Raw genomic sequence first — 13,100 nt, forward strand, 5'->3', positions numbered from 1 at the left:
TTCGGCCCTTCAATATCATGAACTTCCAAACCCTGGGTTTTTCCACAGTGCTGCAAGCCCGTATGTATAGACCACGTTCGCCCTTCAATAAATGGCATTCTCTTAGCACGGATGACCCGCTGTGTGGTGCTTCTCAAAATCCTCAGCTCCTCGCTCACAACTCGGCATTGCAGTAGAGCTGGCACTACAGCAAACCATGTGTGTTACTTTTTTTTGAATCAGGTTCTTCTTTTTTCAAATACTTTTTTTGTTGATATTTATTGAGCTCTACATTTTTCTCTGCTCCCCTCCCCTCTCCAACCTTCCCTCCAAGGTCCCCATGATCCCAATTTACTCAGGAGATCTTGTCTTTTTCTACTTTCTACTTCCCATGTAGATTAGATCTATGTAAGTCTCTCTTAGTGTCCACATTGTTGTCTAAGTTCTCTGGGATTGTGGTTTGTAGGTTGGTTTTCTTTGCTTTATATTTAAAAACCACCAATGAGTGAGTACATGTGATAATTGTCTTTCTGTGTCTGGGTTACCTCATTCAAAAGAATGTTTTCTAACTCCATCCATTTTTCCTGCAAAATTCAAGCTGTTGTTATTTTTTTTCTGCTGTGTAGTACTCCATTGTGTAAATGTACCACATTTTTCTTATCCATTCTTCGATCGAGGGGCATTTAGGTTGTTTCCAGGTTCTGGCTATGACAAACAAAGCTGCTATGAACATAGTTGAGCACATGTCCTTGTGGCACGATTGAGCATCCTTTGGATATATACCCAAAAGTGGTATTACTGGGTCTTGAGGAAGGTTGTTTCCTAATTTTCTGAGTAATCGCTACACTGACATCCAAAGGGGTTGTACCAGCTTGCACTCCCACCAGCAATGCAGAAGTGTTCCCTTTTCCCTACAACCTCTCCAGCATAAGTTGTCATTAGTGTTTTTGATCTTGGCCATTCTTACAGGTATAAGATGGAATCTCAGAGTTGTTTTGATTTGCATTTCTCTGATGACTAAGGATGTTGAACATTTCCTTAAGTGTCTTTCAGCCATTTTAGATTCCTCTGTTGAGAGTTCTCTGTTTAGGTCTGTACTCCATTTTTTATTGGATTATGTGATTTTTTTTTTGGTGTCCTATTTCTTGAGTTCTTTGTATATTTTAGAAATCAGCCCTCTGTCTGATGTGGGGTTAGTGAAGCTCTTTTCCCATTCTGTAGGCTGTTGTTTTGTCTTGAGAATCAGGTTCTTCTTATTCCAGTCCAGCTGACCTCAAACCTGCAATCCGGGCTCATTCTTCTGCTGCTGGGATTATAGTTGTAAGCCACCGTGCCTGGCGTATTTGTTCCTGTATGCCTGTAACTTGCAGGTGGCAGACGAAAGCCTTGTGTCATCCCTCAGTAGCCATCCACCTTGGTTTTGCACATGTATGTGTGCACTTGTGCAATGGGCACACACACACACACACACACACGTGAACACAAGAAAGCCAGCACACACTAATAGTAGTTTCTCAAGATGGGGTCTCTCCCACCTGCCTCTGGGCACCCCCATCTCCCTCCACCCCCCATAGGGAGGCTAGAATTAAAAGCATGTGCCATCACCCCAGGCTGGTTCCCCAAATTTATTTCTGAAACTGGATGCCAAACACATGACTCCCCCTCCTTCAATTTCCACACTTTCTTGAAACCAAGTCTCTTTGCCATCTTGATTCTCTTACCAGAAGATGAATAAGAACTGAAAGAATTTTGTTTTCCAGAAATCAACCATCAAAGAATTCTTTTGTAAAACCAATTGGGTCTGCCACCTCTTGAGCGTCGCGGTTCCTTTCATTTTAAGGCACTATCATTCCACTTCCTTTTGTTTGTTGGGGCTGTCCAAGAGAGATTTCATTGATAGTTAACCTTGTCTGTGCTCTTGGGTGTCCTTTGTTTCACAGTGTGATCGATCACATTGAACTCAAAAAACGCTGTATCTACCCATTCTAAAATGAGATGAGAAATTGGGAGTTTAAAGAAGCCCCGTGTTACCACAGCAGTGAAATACAGGTGTGGGCAGAACCCGGCTCAGGTGGTGGGGCCTCTTCCGGAATGTGGTCAGGTGGAAAGGGTGCCAGGAAGCCACAAGACCAGAGTGACTGATTAGAAAAGCCCGCCCTGGCTGCAAGCCCAAATCAGGCATTGACATAGGAGAGATCCAACAGAAGCGCTGTGATGGAGGATAGAAGCTGTCCCAAGTGGAGTGGAGCCCAGGCCTTCCTGGCAGGCGGTACTGCTAAAGACTGTCTAGCTTGCAGCCACTCCCTTCCTGGGAGCAGGGGAGGGGCCAAGAAAGACTGCAGGTTTCACTGGAGCAGAGGGACCTTGCAGTTCACCGCCCCTCCTCAGGGCGGCGCTGTAGGTAGACAGGCCGTCATCCAGGCCGTTGGCGCGCAGGTGCTTTCTAGCCCTCTCGAGGCCTGTGCGCAGGCGCAGGGTGAGCAGCACGGGCCGTTAAAGGTGCGTGCGTGGGTTTTGCGAGGTCTCTGGTGCAGAGGGCCCCAGGCCACGTTGAAAGTGTGCTTGTTGTCCTTGGTGACCTGTTCCCCTCAAAGAACCCAAAGAACCGCCTTGCCAGCCTGTGTGGTTGGTGTAAGCGACTCTGCAAGAGAAGGACGAAGAGGCGTCGGCGGGATGCTGGAGGTCCTGGTGCTAAAGGTGAGGAGCACCCGCCACCTTCCTCGAGGCACTTCTCCACGTGTGGCTGACATCGTACCTCCCCTCCCCCCTCAGCCCAGGTGCCCGAGGCTCACTTTCAGATAAGCAAGTGACGTAGTTGCACGCCCCTGGTAATGTAGGTTGCCGCTGTGGCGGCAAATGCTAATAGCTTTAAACTATCCAGGATAGGAACTGGTTGGGCACGCAGGAAAATCACAGGAAGTTCCAGGCCAGCCTGGGCTACATACTGAGAACCTATCACATAGACACTGCCTTCCCCAAATTAAATATTCACTGGTGGTCTGCTCTGTTACAACGGAATTTACCATGTAAACTTTGACCGTGTAACCAAGGTATATTCACATATTCTAACATCTGTGGGTGTACATATGCCATGGTTCACATTTAAAGGTCAAAGGACAAGTGACCCAAGGGTTGAACTCGGGTAGTCAAAGGTGCCTTTTATTGGATCATCTTACCGGCCTTGCTTATTTTTATTAATTTGTTTTAGGGTCTTAATCTGTAGCCCTGGTTTGCTGGGTGCTCCCTACATAGACCAAGATGGCCTTGAACTGAGATCCACCTGTGTTTGCCCCTCCAGTGCTCGGATCAAAGTCGTGCACTACCACCCCCAGTCATCTTTAAAAATCTATTTTTTACTATGTGTCTGGATGTGTACACATTGAGTGCAGGCACCTTCAGAGCTGGAGTTCCAGGCAGCCATGAGTCACCCGATGTGGGTGCTGGGAACTGCTGAAAATTGAATTTGGGTTCTCTGCAAGAGCAACCAACCAACTACACTTTTAACCACGTAGCCATCTCTGCAGCCCCTCAGGCATCTTTTCAAGGGATGAATCGGCCGCCTTACTGGGTTCAGTAGAAAAAGGGCGTTTCAGGTTCTCAGTCTTTTTTTTTTCTTTTTTTTTTAGTGGTTCAAGCTTATGGTATGATTGTTGAGTCTTAGAAGCCCTCTTTCCACTCTGAAGGTCAATTCCTTTCCTGCTAAGTGATTTACAGTTTTTTTCTCCCATTTCATGGTGTGCTGTTTACTTATAATTGACACAGCCTAGAATCATCTGGGGAGAGTGTCTCAGTGAGGAGTTACCGAGGTCAGGTTGGCCTATGGACATGTGAGTAGGATTGTTTTGATTGATGCGGGAAGCCCCAGCCCACTGTGGGCCTCTGCATTCGCTGGACCTGGCATCCTGGTTTGTATGATCAAGAAAGTTAGCTGAGCAGAAGCAAGCAAGGACCCAGTCACATGTTTTCACTCTGCTCTTGACTGGATGTGATGATCCAGCTCCTTCTGAGTTCCTGCCCTGTCTTTACTTCCTGCATAATGAACTGCAGAAGAAGCCCTTTCCTCCCCTACATTGTTTTAGGTCAGGACCATTTATCACAGCCACAGAAAGGAAACTAAGACATAAGAACTATTTATTGATGGACTTCCTGGAGGCAGAAAATACAATTTTGATCAGTTATTTCCTTTAGTTGCTGTTTCATATCCAAGGGGCCAAATATAACGTGAAGCTTTTGTATTGTTTCCATCTAAGAGTTTATAGTCATACATCTCATAATTAGGCCTTTGAAAACATTTTGAGTTTTCTTTCTTTTTTACATTTTTTATTGTGTGTGTGCATTCATGTTTATTATGAGGAGGCACATGGCATGGTGTATGTGACAAACTTGTAGAGCTAATTCTCTTCTTTCATGTTTACATGGGTTTCAGAGACTGAACTCAGGTGCCAGCTTCCCCAGCAAGTGCCTATATCTACTGAACCTTCCTGCCTGTCCCTTGAACTAATTTTTTTATATGGTGCTAATAATTTCATTCTTTGGCATGAAATATTCAGTTTCCCAATAACATTTTTGGAAAGAGTGTCATTTCCCCATAGAAATTTGGGTACCTTTCGTCAACTATTATTGGACCACATTGTACAGGAGTTCATCCTGGGCTTTTTATCCTTCTGGTCTGTATGTCTATAATTGTAACAGCACCACACTGTTTTGATTATTGTAGTTTTGTAGTAAACTTTGAACCAGGTGTGAGTCCTTCTAGCTAGTTTGGCTTTGATACAATGCCTCCAGCTGGGACTGGCTTCTACCCCCTTCAGTAACCTAATCCTGCCCACCACCCCATGCGTGCTGCGACTACAGGCATGCACTACCACGGTCCGTCTTACATGGTGCTGGGATTGAACCTAGAACTTCATACGCAGGCAGGCAAGCATTCTGCCAGTTGAGCTATGCCCCCAGCACTTTAGCTTCGTTGTTTTTGGAGGTTTGTTGGCTACTTAGAATCCCTTAAAATTTTGTAAAATAAAGAAATAAGAAGCCATTACGATTTCATAATAAGAATTGAATCTCTAGTCAATATTAACATTTTAATTAATTTATATCAATGTTAAATCTTCCAATTGACAAGTGTGGATGTGTTCTCATGATTTTTTAAATTATTTTTATTTTATGTACTTTGGTGTTTTGCCTGCATGTATGTTGTCTATGAGGGTGTCTGATTCCCTGGAACTGGAGTTACAGACAGTTGTAGGATTGCCATAAGGGTACTGGGAATTGGACCCCAATCCTCTGGAAGAGCAACCAATGCTCTTAAACACTGAGCCATCTCTCTAGTCCTGTTTTGTTTTGTTTTGTTTCCCGAGTCAGGACTTCTCTGTAACTTTGGAGCCTGTCCTGGAACTAGCTCTTGTAGACCAGGCTGGTCTCAAACTCACAGAGATCCTCCTGCCTCTGCCTCCCGAGTGCTGGGATTAAAGGCGTGCACCGCAGCCCTGATTTTTTAAGGAAAGGATCTCACTCTGTACCCCTGGCTTGCCAAGAACTCACTCTGTAGAGCAGGCTGGCCTTCAAGTTAAGGAGATGTCTTCCCTCCTTGGAGTGCTGGGACTAAAGACGTGTTCTGGCTCTCCCTGTGTTTTTGTGTCTGTCTCTTTCATCATTGTTTTATTTTTCCATAGTAGTTGTAATATAGTTTTTTTATAGAATCATTAGGATTTTCTATGTAGACAGTCATACTTTATAGAAACTGGCAAGTTTATTTAGTTTTTTGGTAGTCTTGTCTTACAGTATTATCTAGCAGACTCCAGCCAATGTTGAATGAAATAGTATGTACACCACTATTAAATTTTTATTTCCTGTATTTTACTTCCTGCCCTTTAATATAGATACCATTGGTAAATACAGCTGGATGCCCTGGCACACTCTTTGTAAGCCTAGCACTTAGGAGATGGAGATCACTCTGCTGTAGCTAGTTTGAGGCTAGCTTGGGCTAAGTGAGATCCTGTCTCAAAAACCAAAACACAACAAGTCCCATTTCATAACTAAGCTTCTTTAGACACTAGCTATTGTCTGGTCCTTAAGTTCTTGAGCAGACTTGTAAGCTACTTTTTAAGTCCTTGCCATTAAATATCTAGGTGGCGGGGTGTCCTCCCTCTGTTCCTTTCTAAGAACAGAGCTCTGGACCCTGAAGGGTTAGGAAAGTGCCTGCCACTGAGCTGCACCCCAGCCCTGGGGTCGCTGTCTAGTAACTTTTTCTTGGCCATGTGTTATAGTTTTATTCTTCATATACCTAATACCTGGCTTTACTGGATTTTGTTTTGTCCCTTCCTTATTATATTAAACATGAAGGTGACAGTTTTACTACTAATTATATAACTATAGACTAATCTGCAAATACCAAAATCAAAATGACTGCTGTATTCACCCCCAGTTTTATAAAAACCTCAAACAGCCCACTATGGTGGTATACACCTTTAATCCCAGCACTCAGGTGGATATAGAGGCAGGTAGATCTTTGTGAGTTAAGGGCCAGCCTATTTCACATGGCCAGCTCCAGGCCAGCCAGGATGCATAGTGAAATCTAGTCTTAAAATAAATCCTTCAACAACCCCACTTCGTACATAGGACTGATCTCCAAAATATACAAAGAACTCAAGGAACTTGATAGCAAAAGAACAAATAATCCAATAAAAAGAATGGGGTATAGACCTAAACAGAAAAGTCTCAAAAGACGAATCTCAAAGGGCTGAAAGACACATAAGGAAATGCTCAACATCCTTAGCCATCAAAGAAATGCAAACCAAAACAGCTCTGAGATTCCATCTTACACCTGTCAGAAGGGCCAAGATAAAAAACACTGATGACAGCTTATGCTGGAGAGGATGAGGGGTAAAGGGAACACTCCTCCATTGCTGGTGGGAATGCAAACTTGTACAGCTGCATTGGAAATGAGTATGGTGATTTCTCAGGAAATTAGGAAACAACCTCCCTCAATCCCCAGCAATACTGCTCTTGGGTATATATCCAAAGAATACTCAATTGTATCACAAGGACCACAAGGACATGTGCTCAACTATGTTCATAGCAGCTTTGTTTGTCATAGCCAGAACCTGGAAACAACCTAGATGCCCCTTTACTGAAGAATGCATAAAGAAAATGTGGTACATTTACACAATGGAATACTACACAGCAGTAAAAAAAATGACGTCTTGGAATTTGCAGGCAAGTGGATGAATCTAGAAAAACATATTGAGTGAGGTAAACCAGACCAAGAAAGACAAATATCATATGTATTTACACATAAGTGGCTTTTAGACTTAAAGCAAAGAAAAATCAGCCTATAGTGCACAATCCCAGAGAAACTAGACAACAAAGAGGACCCTGAGAGAGACATACATAGATCTACATAGGAAGGTAAAAAAGATAAGATCTCTGAGTAAATTGGGAGCTTGGGGGTCATGGGAGAAGGTAGAAGGGGAGAGGGAAGGAAGGGTAAGAGTGGAAAAAAATGTATAGCTCAATAAACACAATAAAAAAGGAAAAAGATTAGCTTAGTGCTGGTGGCGGTGCACACTTTTAATCCTAGCACTCAGTGCTGGTGGCGGTGCACACTTTTAATCCTAGCACTTGGGAGGCAGAGACAGGCGGATCTGAGTTCGAGGCCAGCCTGGTCTACTAAGTGAGTTCCAGGACAGATGCCAAGGCCACAGAGAAATCCTGTCTTGGAAAATCAAAAAATAAAATGTTCAGAAGAGTAGAAACAACTAAAACATATCTATGCTCTCTGGTGTGTAAAGATTCAGAGTTGTGGTGTCTTGTTGCTTCTAGCCCCTCTCAGTAGACAAAGGTGGGACATGCATTTGAAAAATCAGTGGTGGTTTTAATCAGTGTTTTTAATGTAAATTATAACTTTTTCCAGTTTCTAGCTTATCTCTAAAAATGATACTTTGTGCGGTTTTTAATTTTCGTTTGTATGAATGGTTGTTTGAATAAGGATGGCTTCCATAGGCTCATAGATTTGAATGCTTTGTCACTAGGCATTATTTTAAAAGATTAGGAGGTATCGGAGGAAGTGTGTCACTGGGGATGGACTTTGAAGTTTTCAAAAACCCAAGCCAGGTCCAGTGGCTCTCTCTTCCTGCTTCCTGTGGCTCAAGATGTAGAACTCTCAGCTCCTTCTCTAACACTGTGTCTGCCTGTGTGCTATCATCTTCCTGCCCTGGCCCTGATGATAGTGGTCTAAACCACTGAACTGTAAGCCAGCCAAATTAAATGTTTGCCTTTTCAAGAGTTGGCTATGCTCATGGTGTCTCTTCACAGCAATAGAACACTAAGACAATATGTATCTGGGTGTATACCGTGTCCTTGGAAGCTGGAAGATGGCATCAGATTGCCTGTAACTGGAGTTACAGGTGGTTTTGAACTTCCTGGCTTGGGGTCTGGGAATGAACCCCAAGAGGAAGAGGAGCAAGTGGTCTCAGCTGCTGCTTTCTCTCCAGCCTCTTGTAGGTCTTTTAATTCCATTTTAATTTATTTTGTGCATATGTGTGCCACAGCAGGCATATGGAGGTCAAAGGACAACTTAACAACTTGTGGAAGTTTTCTTTTACTTTTTGAGTTCCAGGGATCAAACAACTCAGGTCTTCAACCTTGACAGCAGGCACCTTTATGGCAGAGCCATCTCACTGGCCTCGTTTTTAAAAATAATAATATATAACAAGGCATATTTAGAGAGCTCTGACTTTAATCTTCTACTCTACTCTTCCTTTCCCCAGGTAATAATTTATATTTGTTTGATTTATATTATCCTTCTCCAGCTTTTCTTGAGTGGGGTGGGGCGTCATGTTAAGACTGGGGTCCAGGGCCTTGCCCATGTTAGTTAGGTGCTTGCTCCCACTGAGCATTCCTCGTCCCTCTCCACTCTCCCTCTAGCCCACTTTCGAGATACGGAATCATAGCTCAGACTAGCCCTTGAGCTCACTGTGTTGTAGGTACAGAGGATGTTTAACCCCTGATTCTCCCGAGTGCTGGGATTACAGGTGTATGCCAACACATCCCATTTTATGACATGCTGGAGATGAAACAAAAATGACATGCATGCTAGGCAAGTGTGTTACCAACTGGGCTACATCTCCAGCCCCTATTTTCCTGTTGAATAAATAATAAATGTTCGCATGCAGTGCATCTTATGTGACTTTGGACTTAGCATTACTGCGGTGACAAGGGAATGAGGAAAGGATAGATAAAGACACATGAATGTAAAGACTGGGATATATGGTGGGTTGTGTGCACTCTGAAGGAGCATCGCCAAGTATGCAGTGAGTTCATTAAGTGCAGCAGGTCCATGAGGGGTTAGCTAGTCTCAAAGGAGTCTTTGTATCAGAGCCATCTTGAGTTGCAGTCATGAAGGAGGAGAAGCTGTAGTTGCTAGTTTTTATACGCACTGCCACCATCCACAGTCCAGCCGGAGGAAGGCTTTGCTGATTCTCATGACTCTGAGGCATTGGTGTCCTTGGCATGCCTGTGCCCATGTCAGCCATACACAGTCACATAGGACTTTCTCTGCTTCTTACACACTCACTCAGCTTCCTTGGCTCCCCACACTTATGGTCTTTTTTGTTGTTGTTTTTATTTTTATATTTTTGATTGTTGTTGCAAGTTTTTTGAGATAGGATGTCTACATAGCCCTGGCTGTCCTAGAACTCATTCTGTAGACTAGGCTGGTCTCAAACTCACTGATCTGTCTGCCTCTGCCTCCTGAATGCTGGGGTTAAAGGTGTGCTACCACCACCTCCCAGCAGGTTTTTCCTTTCTTAAAAAGAGGTTATAAATATTATCAATAGCTTGCTTATGTATATCATGTATATTTTTGAAATATTAGAATAAGGGCATCTGTTTGCTTTTTTGGGGGGTAGAGTTTGAAAAAGGTGTTAGATTCATAGTCTAGATTGGTTTCAAACTTATGATCCTCCTACCTCAGTCTCCTAAATCCTACTATTATACATGTGTGTTCCCATGCTCAATATCCTATTTGGTTTTTTAATTGTATACATAATTAAGAATTGCTTGCCTGAGCCGGGCGGTGGTGGCGCACGCCTTTAATCCCAGCACTCGGGAGGCAGAGGCCGGCGGATCTCTGTGAGTTCGAGGCCAGCCTGGTCTACAAGAGCTAGTTCCAGGACAGGAACCAAAAGCTACAGAGAAACCCTGTCTCGAAAAATCAAAAAAAAAAAAAAAAAAAAAAAAAGAATTGCTTGCCTGTGCTTGTTTGTGTTTGGGGATTTTATCTTCAATCTGACCTTTTTTGGGTTTTTGGGTTTTGTTTATATATTTTAAGACAAACTCTCATTATATGGCTCTGGTTGTTCTGAAACTTACTCCAGAGACGAGGCTGGCATCAAACTTACATAGATGTGCCATCACACCAGCTTCAGACTAACCATTTAAGACAAAGGTGCTTGTCCAGAATTTGTTAGACCACTTAAGGTTAGACACAGTTACTGTAATTTAAGGGTTTGTATCACATGGCTCTACTTCTAAATCATACATTATTTTGTCTTCTTAAAACATTACAGATTGAAGATCCAGGTTGCTTTTGGGTAATTATAAAAGGATGTCATCAATTTTTAGAACAAGAAGTCGACTATCAAAAACTGAACAGTGCCATGAATGACTTCTATAGCAGCATGTGTCAAGACATAGAAATAAAGCCGTTAATGCTGGAAGAAGGGCAGGTATGTGCTTTCTTACTGTTGCCAAGACCTACATGTGCCTTGATCTCAGTGTTTAAAACAGCATTCAAAATGTGCAGTGTTGCTGGGCGGTGGTGGCACACGCCTTTAATCCCAGCACTCGGGAGGCAGAGGCAGGCGGATCTCTGTGAGTTCGAGACCAGCCTGGTCTACAAGAGCTAGTTCCAGGACAGGCTCCAAAACCACAGAGAAACCCTGACTCGAAAAACCAAAAAAAAAAAAAATGCATAGTGTTCTGTACCTAGCTGGTTAACTACTTAGCACCTCGTATCATCAATTGGTACTAGTTTGTTTTGTGCAAGGTAGAACCTAGTCTGGAAGAGGATGGTTAGGCCAGGCTGTCCTGCTGTGTGAGCTCCCAGGATCAAACTCCATTGGCCTTGGCAGCAGGGACTTGACTAGCAGAGCTGTCTCCCCGACTGACTTTAGAAGCACGTGGTCTGAGACAGCATTGGCTGTCTTCCTAGGACTGGACACCAGCGTGTTCTAGACCCACATATATAGCACATACACATACTCAGCATACAGGATATGGGATTTTAGTTAGTGTTGGTGTTTCTTTTTCTCTTTTCTTTATTTTTTTGTTACCTAGACTTTGGGCAACTTGAGTTTCTTCATTCTACTTCTTCCATGTTGTGGCCCCTCTGTGTTCATACAACATAAACTTCATTGTACACAGTCTGGCCCTCTCGTCGGGCCTTTTTAGGGAAAGTGGACTTTTATAATACATGATAGGAAAATATTTATAAGATTGTTTTGAGAAAAAACTAGAAAACATTTGTGCCCCCCCTTATCATTAGTAACATGATGTCTTATTTTTCATGTAACACTAAATACTAGCTTCAGATCAGTTGGTCTTAAGATGTGTTTGCGCGCATGTGCATTTGTATTTAACTTCCCCTTTTGTCCTTTATGTTTGGTGCGGGCCAATAGCGTAGTTAAATGTTTTGGATAGATTTGATCTCTTTCTCTCAATAGCATTTATATTTTGCACTTCCTGTTGTGTTAATTTGGGAGGTGTTAAAATGCCGTGGACGGATATTGTGTCAGCCTGGTCTCTCCCATGGCGCTGCCATCAGAATTTCACTTGCCCAGCTCTCACCAGTAGCGGCCATCACTGCCTACGCCAGCTCTTTCATTCGCGTTTTGACATAAGAGTTTTCTCATTCCCTCTGCATTCGGAGTTAGGCTTCATAAAGCCAAAAGTAGAACTTTTCCTTGTTTATTAACTAATATGAAATAGTTAGCACTTGGGGGAGCAGGGAGGCAGAGGCTCTCTGAGTTCAAGGGCAGAGAGCCAGGGCTAGAGAGACCCTGCCTCAACAACAACAAAAGAGAAAATAAGCAATTTGTAGTGTAAACACTTAATGATTTTTAAAAAAGTGTATAAGTGCTGTATCTGCAAGTACAACTTTATGCCAGTAAAGGGCACCAGATCCCATTATAGATGGTTGTGAGTCACCATGAGGTTGTTGGGAGTTGAATGCAGGACCCCCTTAAGAATGATTCTTATTCTTAAAAATTTTCATCTTGACGATTGGTGCCAGTTACCATCCCCTTTGCTACCTGAGTCTTCTCTGTATTTACTTAACTTTATTTTTGTGCTGGGGATGAACCCAGAGCTCCATGCATGCCTCTGAACTTCACCCCCAGCTCCTTTGTACTTTACAGTACCATTTTGATCTCTGTGGCTTCTTAGTGCTTTCCCTTCTTTTTTAAAAAGCAAATGTGTCTATTAGATGTCCCTTGATCCAGGGGCTTCGGTTCTGCTTCCCCCAGAAGGGACGTGCTTCTGTTAAAGCTGCGTCTCTGCATGTGGGCTGACAGAAGATAGGGCGGCAGGCAGCAGACAAGAGTACAGCTTGTGTATGGCTCAAGACCATGGTAATTTTACAGGATCCTGGGCATTTCACATACATGAAATAGGAATAGGAGCCCAACTCCAGGCTGCCTCATGTGTTTCTCTAGAAGAGGCATGAAGAAGGCATGTTTTTATAGGGAGGTTGTCACCACCATAAAGGTGTGTGTTTTGGATAGCAGGGATTGAAGCTGGGTTTCTGCATATAGATATATTACTGAGCTACAACCTGCTCATTATTTGTGGTCAGTGTTATTCTTGGTAGATTGCTGTAGAATAATAGTTTCAAAATCCCCTGGTGGGCTGGAGAGATGGCTCAGAGGCTAAGAGCACTGACTGCTCTTCCAGAGGTCCTGAGTTCAGTCCCCAGCAACCACATGGTGGCTCACAACCATCAGTAATGAGATCTTGTGCCCTCTTCTGGCCTGAAGGCATACATGCAGGAAGAACCCTGTATACATAATTAATAAATAAATCTTAAAAAAAAATCCCCTGGCTGTGGGAGTTAACTGTGCCTT

The 13,100-nt window shown here is 43.3% G+C and overlaps 1 protein-coding gene across 2 annotated transcripts in view; it reads left to right on the top strand.

Annotated features, from left to right (window-relative positions):
* Positions 1-2,652: 2,652 nt before the first annotated feature.
* Tdrd12 (tudor domain containing 12) overlaps positions 2,653-13,100 on the top strand; it is a 74,232-nt gene continuing 63,784 nt past the window's right edge. For both annotated transcript variants that reach the window (XM_075957882.1, XM_075957889.1), the window contains exons 1-2: positions 2,653-2,676; positions 10,548-10,706. In XM_075957882.1, the coding sequence (XP_075813997.1) occupies positions 2,653-2,676; positions 10,548-10,706 (183 nt within the window). The remainder of the gene's footprint in view (positions 2,677-10,547; positions 10,707-13,100) is intronic.

The sequence above is a fragment of the Microtus pennsylvanicus genome, chromosome 1, assembly GCF_037038515.1.
Source record: "Microtus pennsylvanicus isolate mMicPen1 chromosome 1, mMicPen1.hap1, whole genome shotgun sequence".
Classification (NCBI taxonomy): Eukaryota; Metazoa; Chordata; class Mammalia; order Rodentia; family Cricetidae; genus Microtus; species Microtus pennsylvanicus.